At 38.9% G+C, this 14,456-nt stretch overlaps 1 protein-coding gene across 3 annotated transcripts in view; it reads right to left on the bottom strand.

The window, feature by feature from the left end:
* Nucleotides 1-896: 896 nt before the first annotated feature.
* Nucleotides 897-14,456, bottom strand: part of NUP58 (nucleoporin 58) — a 49,897-nt gene continuing 36,337 nt past the window's right edge. For 2 of the 3 annotated variants that reach the window (XM_043575428.1, XM_043575443.1), the window contains 2 exons: nucleotides 14,283-14,378; nucleotides 10,897-13,044 (listed from right to left, as the gene is read on the bottom strand). In XM_043575428.1, coding sequence (XP_043431363.1) covers nucleotides 12,875-13,044; nucleotides 14,283-14,378 — 266 coding nt within the window. In that variant the 3' untranslated portion in view covers nucleotides 10,897-12,874. Of the gene's footprint in view, nucleotides 1,302-10,896; nucleotides 13,045-14,282; nucleotides 14,379-14,456 lie in introns of those variants that run through there. The other variant, XM_043575438.1, reaches the window with a different exon arrangement.

The raw sequence follows: 14,456 nt of genomic DNA, 5'->3' as shown, positions 1-14,456 counted from the left end.
TTCACGCCCACTAAGAGGGCTATAATTTTTTAAAAAGACAATAGCAAGATACGAAGAAAATTGGAACCCTCACATATTGCTGGTAAGACTATAAAACAGTACAGCTACTCTGGAAAAACTCGACAGTTCCTCGAAATGTTAAATAGAGAGTCACCATGTGACCCAATAATTCCTTCCCTAGGTACACACCCATGAGAAGTGAAAACACGTGTCCACACGAAAACCTGTACATAAATGTTCATAGCAGCCTTATGCATAATAACCAAAAAGCAGAAACACCCGAAATGTCCGTTGATGAGTGAATAAGCAAAACATGTTATATGCATGCAATAGAATATTATTCAGCAATAAAAAGGAGTGAAGTGCTGATATGTCCTGCACTATGGATGATCCTTGATAACATTATGCTAAAATGTTAAAGCTGCCAGTGACCCTTACATGAAAAAACAGAAAGGAGATGAAAGTTTACCTAGGACTTGTGGTGGAAGTGCCGGTGAAGGGGATTGCTAATGTGTATGGAGTTTCCTTTCAAGGGGGAAAAATGTTCTCAAATTAGACTCTGAGGGGGTGGGGGGCGCCTGGGTGGCTCAGTCGGTTGAGCACCCACTTCAGCTCAGGTCGTGACCTCGCGGTCCGTGAGCTCGAGCCCCGCGTCGGGCTCTGTGCTGACTGCTCGGAGCCTGGAGCCTGCTTCGGATTCTGTGTCTATTCTCTCTCTCTCTCTCTTAAAAAATAAACATTAAAAAAAATAAAAAAAAATAAAGTTAGACTGTAGTATTGCCTCACTTTGTGAATACACTAAAAACCAGTGAATGTCTACTTCAAATAGGTGAATTGTGGGACATATAAAGTATATCTCAGGAAAGCTGCTTTTTAAAAATGAATGAGCTGCATAATTACATCAACAAAGATTTAATTCACTGTACTTGGTCAATTCCATTTTGTATCAGCATTTCCTACCCATCTGGAAATCTTCCACAATTCCTTATAGACACTGAATTAGTGGCCTACTTCCCAGTGGTGTTTTTAAACCCTCTCCGTAACTGGTTTATGATCCATTAGATCATCCTTAAACATCAAGGGCAGGTTTTCTTTCCTGAATTCAAAACACCTTGGCCAAACTCATTAAGCCTTATAGTTCTATTCTTAAATCGTGACGTTGGTAAAATGCTAATCAGAAGTTCCTTCAAAGTCGGTATTTGTTGACTCAGTGACTGCTCAGAACTGGATTTTTCTTCCTATTTCATTGGTTTCTGTAACACTGGGTTTTCGAAATCCAGTTAAAACCTGTGATTTGTTGCCTGAGAGAAAAAGAAAAATAGTTTAGACCGTATGGTGACAATTCTAATATTTGTTGCATGTTTAGCTTGCCTGGACACCTGCTGAAGCACCTCATATGCGTGAACTCATTTTCATCTTCACAGTCAACCTGTAGCATAAGTATTATCTCTATTCCACTAACGCGGCACTTAAATAACTTGGCCAAGTGGTGGAGGGCATGGTTCCAACCCCTCTGCAGAGTAAGGTCCACAGTGGGTCCCTGAATTAACCCCTTTCCCACTGTAGTAATCACTCAGTTCGTAAATATTTATGGAGTCCAATCAAATGCTAAGTATTGAAGATACAAAAAACAAACCAAAATAATAACAAGACAGGGCTCTTGTTCTGGGATCACAGAATCGAATGTGGGAGACAAATACCTCCTCGAGTGACAAAAGTATATGTGGTAAGCCTGTGTCATAAGGTCCAAAGTTCTCCTGGAGTGCAGAGGTGTATGCTCACTTTGCCAGAGGAGATGGGGAGGACGAGGACAGAGGGCACTGAGAAGCTAACCTCTATTCCAGGCAAAGGAAGCAGAGGATGCAAATGCAGAGTGGCAGGAAAGAACTTAGTACCCTGGAATGGCCTCGGTGTGTGAGAGCAGCAGAAGAGCAGAAGAGGGCTTGGGAAAGTAGACGCCAGGCTTTGAGGGGCCTTGCAGATTGTGCTAAAGCGTCTGGAATAAAAAGCACCAGAGAGTATGGGCTCTACATAACCCTGTCTGCATTTCAAGGAGGTAACGAAGAATTCGGATGACTCACAGGGGTTGACACAATGAAAGGGATGCCAGGCTGTTGTAAGATTTGACACAGAGATTTTTTTAAAGAGAAACAAATTAAAAATTTGCGGTTTCTCTTTTAGAGAGAAATGGCCCCAGGAGCGTGGTTAGTACTGTCTAAAGCAGCACCGTCCAACAAATATAATGCAAGGCTCATATGTAATTTAAAATGTAAATTAGATTAATTGAAATTAAAATTTAGAAGCCCCATTAAAACAAGACAAACCCATGAAATTAAGATTTTGTTTAACCTGATACATTATCATCTCAACATGAAATCAAAATAAAAATATTAATTAAATATTTTATTCTTTTTTCATGACAAGTCTTCAAACTCCAGTGTGGATTTTATACCTAAAAGCTTCTCAAATGCTAAATTTGCTTTGGAACTACTTGACCTGCATGTAGAGTTCATAAAATTTACAATCAAAAAGTAGAATCGCATATCTAGGTTGTTCCAAACACCCTCAAGTGTTGCCCAATATGTAGTTGAACGTCCATTTTCGAATTTAAATTGATTCAAATGAAGATTTTAAATTCAGTTTCTCAATCACACTAGCCATATGTCAAGTGCTCGGTAGCCACGTATGGCAAATGGCTACCATTTTGGGCAGTGCAGATTGAAATACTAATTCTGAACCAAGGCATGACTTACCACACTCTCCTGCTTGGCTTACCATAGGTGTTCACTAAATACGTTTGCTATTATCAGAGAGCATAGACTTGAAAAATAGAGAATCACTAATTCTATTTTTTTTTTTTAATTTTTTTTTTTCAACGTTTATTTATTTTTGGGACAGAGAGAGACAGAGCATGAACGGGGGAGGGGCAGCGAGAGAGGGAGACACAGAATCGGAAACAGGCTCCAGGCTCTGAGCCATCAGCCCAGAGCCCGACGCGGGGCTCGAACTCCCGGACCGCGAGATTGTGACCTGGCTGAAGTCGGACGCTTAACCGACTGCGCCACCCAGGCGCCCCGAGAATCACTAATTCTAAACCAACTGCAAATAAAAGTGTATCACATGGGAGGAGTTCTTTTTGAAACCAAAAGGAATAAATGCTCAGCGCATTATTGTTTCGGGCTAAGTTATTTAAAAGACCGTTTTTCTTTAGACCAATCCCTTGTTCAGCTACTGTAGAAAATGCACACTATGATTGGAAAGAATTATTATTTGTTATTAACACACCTACCAAATAGTAAAACACAAACAAATGAGTCCCATTATAGAACTTTAAGCCATGAAACAACAGGTCAGGAAACAGACACTGTGCAAGAAACTGACTAGCCCTCTGGCAGGAGGGAACTCATCTCCCCTGCCCCCTGCTGTCAGCTTCCCGGTACTGCAGAGCTCCCCTTGTGGAGTCATTGCTTTCAAAGCGATGGTGGAAGGTCAGAAGCTTTCCGCAGCACTGAGAAACTTGCCAGATGATGAAGATGTTTTCCTTCCTAGTGATCATTTGAGTGGACTAGCCATCGTCACTCTCACATCTCTGTGAATGAGGAAGGCTGGGAGCCTGGCTCTCTGTGCGTTGGTTTCCCCATCACGGCCCTAGCGGAGGAGAGTGTAGAGAAGACCTGTATGATAGTTAAAGGAGAGAAAGGTAAGGGATCAAGCCTGTGGGCCACAGAGCAAATGATGAAACTGGTGCAGCAGGTAATTCGACAAGCCAGGTAAATGTAAGAGAAGGCAGGGAGCAGTGGGGACGGGGGTTAATTGGAGGGTCAATGACACTTCTGAAAGGGGAAGTTCCCTGGGGAGGGGGGGGGGGGTGGCAATCGCTGCTGCAAGATCTGTCTGCTTGTGTTTGTTCACAAGTAAGAGATTGGGGATTTCGTGTAAAATCTGATTTTTAAAAATCAGCACACATTCTGTGGACCAAACACATCAAGTGACAGCTCCCTAGTTAGTGTGCCACCTCTGAACCTAAAGTTACACGAAGGTCAAAATCAAGAGCAGCATCCAAAAGAGAGTTCAAGTGAAAGCTAGTGAAGGGCAGTTATTTTGAAGAAAGGGTAATGCAAACTACATCATAGACCAAAGAGAATACAAGTCACTGCTGGGATAAATCCAACCTAGGTCAGTTTATATCCGTATCAGGAATAAGACAGATTCAATACAATATGTACTCAAAACAATTAAGGTAAGGCCCTCTCTTTGGAACTGAACAGCCACATCAACCCTGGACTGCTATTGGGCCATCACAGGAAAGAGAAATAAACCATCTTGTTCAAGCCACTGTATTTTCAGGTCTCTTACTAAAGCAGCTTTGCCTGTATCTGAAGTAATATGAGCCATGCAAACTAAGGAGATGTCCCTGCAAACAGAAACCCCCTGTGTTAATAGCAAAGAAATGTTAGGAGCTGGAATGGAAGAGTAACTGACTAGCAGATCAAGAGAGCTGACTTTCACCATGGTGGGGAAAGCTGAGAAGGAAGCTACTGATTACTGCAGGAAGAGGTGAAAGTGGGACTGAAAACAGAATTGGCCAAAAGCTTTAAGGGGTGAAAAAGGTCACTTCCAAACAGAGAGAAGGGAAACTGCTTTTTTAACAAGGCTTATGGAAACATGACTCTTTTAACTGTGTCGTGTGATTTTGATAAAAAATAAGAATTAAACATGAAAATAATAAATTCTGCTATATTCTCTTTTTTAGTATTTATTTTTAAATGTTTTATTATTTATTTTTGAGAGTGAGAGAAAGCAGAGCACGAGTAGGGGAGGGGTAGAGAGAGAGGGAGACAGGATCTGAAGCAGGCTGCGAGCCGTCAGCACAGAGCCCGATGTGGGGCTCAGACCTGAAGTTGGATGCTCAATCCACAAGCCCCCCAGGTGCCCCTAATGTTTATTTACTTTTAAGAAAGAGCATGAGAACGAGCAGGGGGGGGGGAGGGGGGAAGGGAAACAGAAGGTCCAAAGCAGGCTCTGTGCTGAGCAGAGCTCAAATTCACGAACTGTGCGATCATCATCTGTTGGACGCTCAACCAGCTGAGCCACCCAGGCGCCCCTCTGCTATTTTCAACAGTAAGAAATTCACTAAACTAATAACTAAGTCAGGTAGAAGGGGATAATGATACACCAAAATATATAAAAATATATCTTTAAATGTTTACATATCATCAAAAATAGGAATGACTTTCAATGATACATTTTCAATTTTCTTTATATACAAATAATTTGAATTATATCTGTGTATATATACAGACACACACAGATACACACACTTCACGCACAATTACAGTTTTAGGGGGAAAAAATACAAATAAGACCACGTAGGATCAACACTGTGTAAGGAATCTAAAGTGGTAGTTTTTAGAAACTTCTTAATAGATTACTTAAAAAATAAGATAAAATGATTACATCAAACAAGGGCGCAATCTAGAAGATACAGTTAAAAGATAGTTTTAGTTTTCATAGTGGCACCTATACAGTTCACCAAGATAAGAATAAGAACTTGTCACTCATGTTGTTTATCTAAGAGTTGGTGTCCTTGAATCAAGTTCTCCCGTCTATCTAGGAGAAAAATTTTTAAAAAGAAAAAAAAAATGCATTGGCCACAGAGATTTAACTTTTCTTCTGCCTTCTGAATATATGACAATACAAAATGCATTAAATTTGGAAATGACAGTGAGCTGAACGTGCCATCATTTGAAAATCAAGTTCTAAAAGACTTCACTTGAATGACACCAGGGATATCAGAGTTTGAGTCTTAGCATCCTCACTTAGGACTTGCAGGACTCTGGGCAAATTAGCTGCTTCTCTCATCTCTAAAAGAGAAATGATCTTATCACCTATCTTAATGTCACTGCCATATTTAAAATGTCATGACTGTCAAAGCACACTAAAAAGTAGTAGGCGTGAAGTCTCTCTTCAAGTTCTGCCATTCTCCAATTACAGGCTGGCACCAGCCACCTAGCTGAATCTTCTAAAGACAACTTCATACAATTATGAAGTTTTAATGGTAAACAAATACGAAAGGCTACAAATTCTAAAACTTTAAATGTATTAGGGGCACCTGGATGGCTTAGTTGGTTGAGGGTCCAAATCTTGACTTTGGCTCACATCATGATCCCAGGGTCATGAGATCAAGCCTCGCGTCAGGCTCCATGTTGAACAGAGACCCTACTTAAGATTCTCTCTCTCCCCTCTCCCCAGCTCACATTCTCTTAAAAAACAAACAAAACAAAACAAAACTTAAACTGTCTTAATTCTTTTTTCCCTCTCATTGACTTCTCACTCTTTCCCAGAAGTCATTAAAAAAAAGACCAATAAACTTGGGCAATTTTAAAACTTAAAATAAACCGTAAATAGGTGAAATGATTAACTGCAAAACATCTGCAATACATAAGAAATTATTTTAAATGCCATAATTTTCATTAAAAAGTTACATGGCTCCAAGAGTAAAGGTTTAAAATTGTTAATTTTTCCAAACATCTCTACAGATAGGAAGGGATTTCATCCAAAGAGCTCTTACAAATAATTTTTTTTTCAACGTTTATTTATTTTGGGGACAGAGAGAGACAGAGCATGAACGGGGGAGGGGCAGAGAGAGAGGGAGACACAGAATCGGAAACAGGCTCCAGGCTCTGAGCCATCAGCCCAGAGCCTGACGCGGGGCTCGAACTCACGGACCGCGAGATCGTGACCTGGCTGAAGTCGGACGCTTAACCGACTGCGCCACCCAGGCGCCCCTTACAAATAATTTTTAAAAGCTGGTTACTACCTACACAAAAATGTTGAAACTCATAAAGAAAATAAATCAATAAAACTGGATACCATTTTCACTGATCCTACCAAAATTATTTCTAATAGCAAAAAATATATAAACAGTCGAAATATTCACCAAAAGAAACTGGTTATTAAACAGGGTGTGGACATACATGCTATGCAGTTATGAAGAAAAACAGTAACAGAAGAGAAATTTAACAGAAACTTCCCCTGGAAAGTGAGGTATTTGTTGCTTTTTATTTTCTCCCTTTATCTTGTTGAAATGTAAAATTATCTTTAATTAAATAAATCTGTGGTTCTTCAAATTTAAATTGTTAATACTTCATTAAAAACAGGGGCTCCTGGGACTTGGGTGGCTCAGTTGGTTAAGCATCCGACTTCGGTTCGGTTCGGGTCATGATCTCAACTGTTCGTGAGTTCCAGCTCTGCCTCAGGCTCTGTGCTGAGAGCTCAGAGCCTGGAGCCTGCTCCAGATTCTGGGTCTCTTTCTCTCACCCTGCTCCTCCCCCAATTGTGCTCTGTCTCTCCGAAAATAAATAAACGTTAAAAAAACAAAAACAAAAACAAAAAAACCTAAAACAAAAAACCCCAGGGGAGCCAGGGGGCGTGGCTCAGTAGGTTAAGCCTCTTTGGCTCAGGTCGTGATCTCACCGTTAGTGGATGGGAGCCCTACCTCAGGCTCTGTGCTCACAGCTCAGAGCCTGGAGCCTGCTTGTCTCCCTTCCTTTCTGCCCCTCCACCGTTCGTGCTCTCTCTGAAAAATACACACTTTAAAAAAAAAAAAAAAATCCTATTCATTCATTGCTCAAAGCCACCTATTACAAGTTTCTTGGGAGTTTCCCCAGGCCAAGTTAGTTTCTCCTGTGTGCACTCAGTAATTTTCTTTGTATCTTTATCCTATCACTTAATAAAAAGCTCACATTAGAGTATACTTACTTATAACCCTCAGCTCTAGAAAAACAGCCTGGTCTTGAATTCTGGCCCATTCACTTACTAGTGACTTGTGCCTGATTTCTCATTTGTAAAAAAGAAATGATAGTACCTACCTCATAGGACTAAGGAGTAAATGAGTTCACGTATGGAAAGCTCGTAAGAGCAGGCCCTTGCCTCCGCTTAGCACTGATGTTAGCTAACATTACTGAGCACAGAAAATACCCCATTGCTATTTATATTCCTCTAAATTCCCAGCACTGACTTGCACACAGCAAATATTAATAAATGTTTTACTGAATTTAACTGACTTGCCACCAGGGGATTCAAAGGGTTGAGGACGACAAAAACAAGGTCTCTGCAAATTTACAGCCCGGTCTTCAGGACTGCGACCTTTGTGAGCCTAGTAGGTTTTTTGTTGTTCTTAATTGACAGATTAGATAGAAGAGAAAGAGTGCATTAGACTGAGTAAAGTAGGAAGAGGCAAAAAAAAAAAAACAAAACAAAAACAAAAACCACCACATTTGGCCCAGGACCAACTTGTCCAGTAACCCCTACTCTTTCCTCAATCTGCTGCTGTCCCTCAGCACCCGAACTTCTTGCCCATTTCCACGGTCTCCTTGTGCCAGGTAAGGTTCATCTCTGTAAGGCAAGAAAAGGACCGAGTCTCACCCGTTCTGAGCATGTGGTGCTCTTGGGTTACAGGAGTCAGGCAAGCCTTCCTGGAAAAGCTTTCTTGCCAAACTGCTTACCTTCCGAAGATTCAGATAGTCCAAACTGCTCCCCCTTACCCTAAGGTGGGCAGACCACCCCTCACGCTTCTCTATGAGCTTCTTCATAGGGACGCAGTGGGAAAGGTGGCTCCAGAAGTCCCGCACCTGCTACCTCCTCACACAACACCCTCCCTAGGATGCCTCCCTCAAGTGCCAGGGCCCCTTGTACTTACCTTGCTGTGATCTATAGTTTACTGTACACCTGGGGTTTTCCATATAAATCATGTAATGACATTACCTCGGGAGACTTTGAGGGCTTAGGCATGAAAATCAGCGCGCCATTCCTGTCATCGCAGAAAACCGCAGCTCCGTGACTTGACAGACATGTGACCTCCAGTAAATTGCATAAAATAAGCCTCAGTTTCTTCATCTAGTAATTGGGAGTTTTCTGCTTTATAGGGTAATATTGAGATTAAACAGAGTAGAGTATATAAAGTTGCGAGTGTGGAGCCCAGAACAGACATGTTACACACTCAATAAATGGGAGACACCTATAGGTAAAGGTGACTTTGTGAAGATTGAAATTAGGCCCTCCAGCTGAGATTTTCCAGGACATTGACCCCCTGTTACCAAGTCCCAGGGTTGTATCCCCTAACGAATTTCGTGGTGTGTGTTCCAAAAAGTACAGTGCAGCCAGGATTATGCATGGCGAGACCAGGGCAAGGCACGGAGGAAGGGGATGTCAAAGCAAATGTGATAAATCATTTAAACCTAAGTATTTCACACATAAAAATCCCATTACAGTATTTCTAAAAGCACTATTCAAATTCCCACAATATTTGAGATTAGTAAGACATTAACTTGGGTTTACTGTATCATCACAAAAGAACAGTTAATCTGCTTCTGTAATAACGTGAATGACCTTGTACCAAGTGCAGGATAAAAATCCACGCTCAGAAACAAATCCAAGATGCAGTTAGTAAAAGCTTAAAGAGGTATCTGATAAACACTGTAAAACCTTGCAGAAAGAATAAGAGTCCTAATATATGCACATATCATGCTATACATATTAAGATGTCAACTCTCCCCAGATCACAATGTATTTCATTTGTATAAACCCAATCAAAATCCCAGTAAGATCTCTGAAAGAAAAATATAGGTACTCAAGCTTATCTTAAAGAATAAGTGTCCGAAAATAGCCACCCCACACAAAAACAAAAACAAAAACAAAAACAAAAACAAGATGGGGCAGCTCCCCCATCAGGCACCAAAACAAAGCATCCAAGGACACTGATTACAGCAGTGGGGTACTGGTGCAAGAACAGTGAAACTTGCGAAGTATCAGGGGTTCATGCCATCCAAGTGCTTTATAAAAGATTCTATTATTAATACAACTACCCATCTTTATTATCCCCACTTTTCAGATGATAAAGCTTAAGCTCTAGAAAAGTGAATTAACTTCCCCAAGATCACACAGGTTCAAGGCAAGCGTCTGAACCCAGCTGACTCCAAGAGTCCAAACTACCTCATAAGAGAAACATTAACGTACATTATCTACAGAGAGCATTAAAAAAAACCAAAAAAACCCTACTAAATAAAAATGGACAAAGGATACCAACATGCAATTACATTAACATGCAAATGGCTAACATATATATTAAAAAGTTCAACTCACAAGTAGTTATTATGAGGATTGATAATATCTAGGGTTGCAAAGAATACTAGGAAATGGGTACTCATGCATGCTGTAGAAGTGTATTATTTATACAGCAGTTTGGGGAGGCAATCTGGCACTAAAAAATACAATTTATATGCATTTTCAGCAATTCCTCTTCAAGGATCAATCCCAAAGAAACATTAAACCTAAGAGCCACATACAGCTTTTTCTGTAAAACAGAAATACTGGAAAGAACCTAATTGCCCAACCACAGAAAATACTTTAAACAATTCATTGTACATCCATGTCACGAGACGGTACATAAAAAGTAAATTACATGCACTGACAATGGAAAAATGTTGATGATCTATGGTTAAAGGAGAAAGAAGACAAATCAGAAAGTACACAGATTTCTTTTAACCCATTTGTTACAAAAAGAAGGGCCTAAGAGAATGATAAATGTGAGATAACTAGAGAGAGGAAATATTTATATGCATATGTTGAAAAAGGCCATTTTTTAAAGGGTTCGAAAGAATACACATCGAAATATGAAGAAAAGATACTCAGGGGAAGAAAGTGGGATCGGGCCCTGGAAGCTGAAGGGGCCTTTCACATTTTACCCAATATCCTTCTATCTTGTGTTCACTCTACAATTTTTCTAAAAAGCAAGATATATAAATTGGTAAAAACAAAACCCTAAAAACCAATCACAGAGAATAAAAGAGCAATAATAAGAAAATTACATATTTCGAACAACTACTGACACCTATAAAGATTCAAAGCAACTGACACAATAAATTTTATTGTTTACATAATGATACGCTCAGGACAGAGTGAAGACATTGGAGACAATGACAACACATTAAACTCCTATCACAAATTGATCTGTTACAAATTTCCAGTGGCTCAACATATTAAAATGTATAAGATATAAAGAACAAAATTAAGAAATATAAATATTCAGATTTTTGCAGCACAATGCAATGTCCTTTAAAAAAAAAAAAAAAGCTTGCTATATTTGGGTATTTAATTCTGACAGTAATTCAAAACACAAAAATCCCACATTTTCCTACCCTTCCCCAAAATCTGGATCTGGGGATTGCAGTTTTAGAGAAGAATGCAAAAATAAAAACTTCAGTGTTCCAAAACAAAGCATTTTCCTTATTTTAATGCATCAAGGCGCAAAAGTTTCAATTCCAAAAAGCCAATCACTGCTATATGCGGATAAATAAAACAGATTTAACAACACTTTAGTAATCAAACCCAACTAACATTATACTAAAAATATATGTGTGTGTGTGTGTGTGTGTGTGTGTGTGTGTGTGTGTATGTAATACCTATTTTAGAAAAAAAGGTGCCTTGGTGAAAATGATTCTGAAAATATTCACTTGATGCACATTATGTACAAAACCTTCTATATAAAAAATTATACTATTTTCAATGAAATTCCATGTTCACATCCCATTTGAAAACTGTACTTGAAAGATAAAGTAGGTCTACTTAATGGTTTCTGTGTGAAATCATAGCTAAGGCAGTTCTCTTTCCAAGGGCCTTCTTTTTCACCCACTCGATGTCACTAATACTAATATAGACAAATATTACACAGATGCAATCTGACATGCCTTATGTGTTTTTACCTGGAGCTCTGTTCACTGTTAAAATGGGGTAGTTTATAGTTGCTACAAAGAATACTTTCTTCTTAAAATATATTGTTTCTCTATTCCAAATTAAGCACTTACTTAAGACATTAAGAGGCTGATAAACCACTCCATTTGGTGTCAAGATCAATAGCCCTATAAGAAAGAATTCTGTACTGGAATCGCTACAAAAGTTTCCACTAAAGTAATAGTGCATCCTTCACCTGCATAGAATCAATTTGGCTTAATAGCTCTTTGCCCCCAGACATCAGTCTGGAGTTCAAATATGCTCTTGAAGGTTCATCTCAGATATGAGAAAACATCTCATACAGGCAAATGTGAGGGTGTACGGGATAATAACAGTTGTTAAAATCTGTTGGATGATTCTTACAGCACTCCTCATTCAGAGCAGCTGCTGTGGAAAAGACTGGGGGGTCAAATATTTACACCAGGAACCATTTCATTAAGTCTGTAAGTAAATTAAATAACTGCAATGACCTGGTACCTCTAGCTCATCACTCTACAAGCACGGAGGCTTTGAAGCTTAAAAGGTGAAAAACAGAATACCCTTAGAAAAGGGGAACAAGTCTGAGGCAAAAGTTGTAGGTCTGTAAATATATATTTTATGTGAACACACAACTGTGTGTATTATTCTGTATATATTTACATACATATTCACAAGATGCCCTGCAGTGTAGTTCAAAAGGCCTTTATCAAGGAACAAACTGATTCTAGTATAGGACTTAAGAGTTCATACCATCTGGATAAGAAACAAATGTGCATATATTCACATCATGTAAACCTTATCAACAAAAACATTGCTAGGACACTAGGTTAAATAGGCTTTACTTATCAGTGATGTCATCAGAACATTGCTTACACTGACCATCAAAAAATAACGAAAAATACACAACTGGGTTTCAAATTCACAAGAAAAAAAGATGTTTACCATGGCAAACAAGAACACAGTTCAGATTCCAGAGTAGGGAAAAATATCAAAACTTTATAAATCTCCTGGGATGCAATTTAATTACTGCATCAATTTTAGAAAAATAGACTCATAGAATGAACGATGCTGCTATGAATTCTCTCAACCACATCAACCCATATGTTTATCTTTTTCCTCTTTTGTTTCCAGCTGGAGGTTTCTTCAACTGAAGGAGTTGTCCTCCTGTTCCAAAACCTGCAGAGGCAGGATTGGACACCCCAAATGTCAAACCAGCTGATGCCGTGATGCCAGGATTGCTGAAGTTAAACCCAGATGTACTTGAGCTGCCAAAGCCTTATGTTTAGGGAAGAAAATATTCACATCAGAAGTTAAAACACAAAAACAAATATAAAGAATGGGGACAAGAGGTGAATTTCTAGCTAAAAGAATATATATTTATGAAAATAGCCAATATATTAGAACACTAAATTTGTAACATGGAATTTTATAGGAAAATAATTTAGCTAACAACTAAGAGGCACCTTTAGAGACCTAAGTTTAGTGACCCAAGCCAAGAGAAACCTTAGCACAAATAACTGAACTCTAGAAAACTTCAAGCTGCCGGATACTTTCCTGTTAATTAGACATGCCATGCTGCCTTCCTTCTCAGCCGCTCCAGAAACATATTGTCAACACGTAGAAGATGGACCCACTCCTGTAATCCTAAGTCCTCCAAGAAGGCCTCAACCCATGCTTTTCAGGACAATGAACACCCCAAAGAGTAGTACCCACTGTTCTGATTTTATAGGAACCCTTGCATAACTAAGATCAAATGCTATCACTGCCTACTTTATTAATAGTACCGTATTTAGATTATAATCCCCGTATCACTGAATTCTATTATCTTACTCTTTGGGAACTGTTGATTTTAAATACCACTTAATATTAAATGAAGTTGCCTTAAAATTCCCTCAATTTAAACACAGTATTGTGTCATTATTTCAGACATGCTACTTATCCCTAAACATTATAAATGAAGCCATTATTTACAAATATAGAGAAAATGGAGAAGAAATTTGGGATTTTCTACTAGAGAAGTCAAAAGATTATATACCTATTTCAAAAATGAACAAAGAACCCAATTAATCATCCATTATAAGAGTGGGACTTTTAAAACCAAAGGGACTTGCAACTAAAGAACATCTCTTTGGGAGAGAAATCATTCTCCTAAACAAACAAACACTGGGCCAAAGCTTTCACAACAATGGGACCATTTTTGTAATAATGAAGAGACTTGTTTAACCATAAAACTAGTCTTTGGGTTCAAAAGAATCTCTACTTAGTTAAAAGAGGATATAATTACTTATTATCTCAAACTAATAAGTCTTGTTAGAGATATTTCACAAACCTGACTTTTAGTTTCCAAGAGAGATAAAACTGTGTGATTAGTTAGGCTTACATGCTTCATTGTGGGGGGTAGAAACTGAATCAGGGATTGCTTCTGGCTACTGGAAATAACAATCATTATACTTTTAAATTACATAATTTGCATCTTTAAATTTGCCTGAAATTCAGGCCAAAAACACACAAACCTGCACTAAGACTTCCTGAGGGTTTATTTGTTGTTCCAAATCCAAATGTGGAGGCCCCTGTGGTGCTGCATCCAAAACCAGAGCTAGCTCCAAATCCTAGTGAAAGGGTAATAGAGAAATATACAATGGTACGTAAAACAGAGATTAAAGGTTACTGACAAGTAAAACCTAAAA

Source organism: Prionailurus bengalensis, chromosome A1, assembly GCF_016509475.1.
Source record: "Prionailurus bengalensis isolate Pbe53 chromosome A1, Fcat_Pben_1.1_paternal_pri, whole genome shotgun sequence".
In the NCBI taxonomy this organism is placed as follows: Eukaryota; Metazoa; Chordata; class Mammalia; order Carnivora; family Felidae; genus Prionailurus; species Prionailurus bengalensis.
The sequence above is the reverse complement of the archived record's forward strand: the minus strand, read 5'-3'. Positions and strand labels throughout refer to the sequence as shown.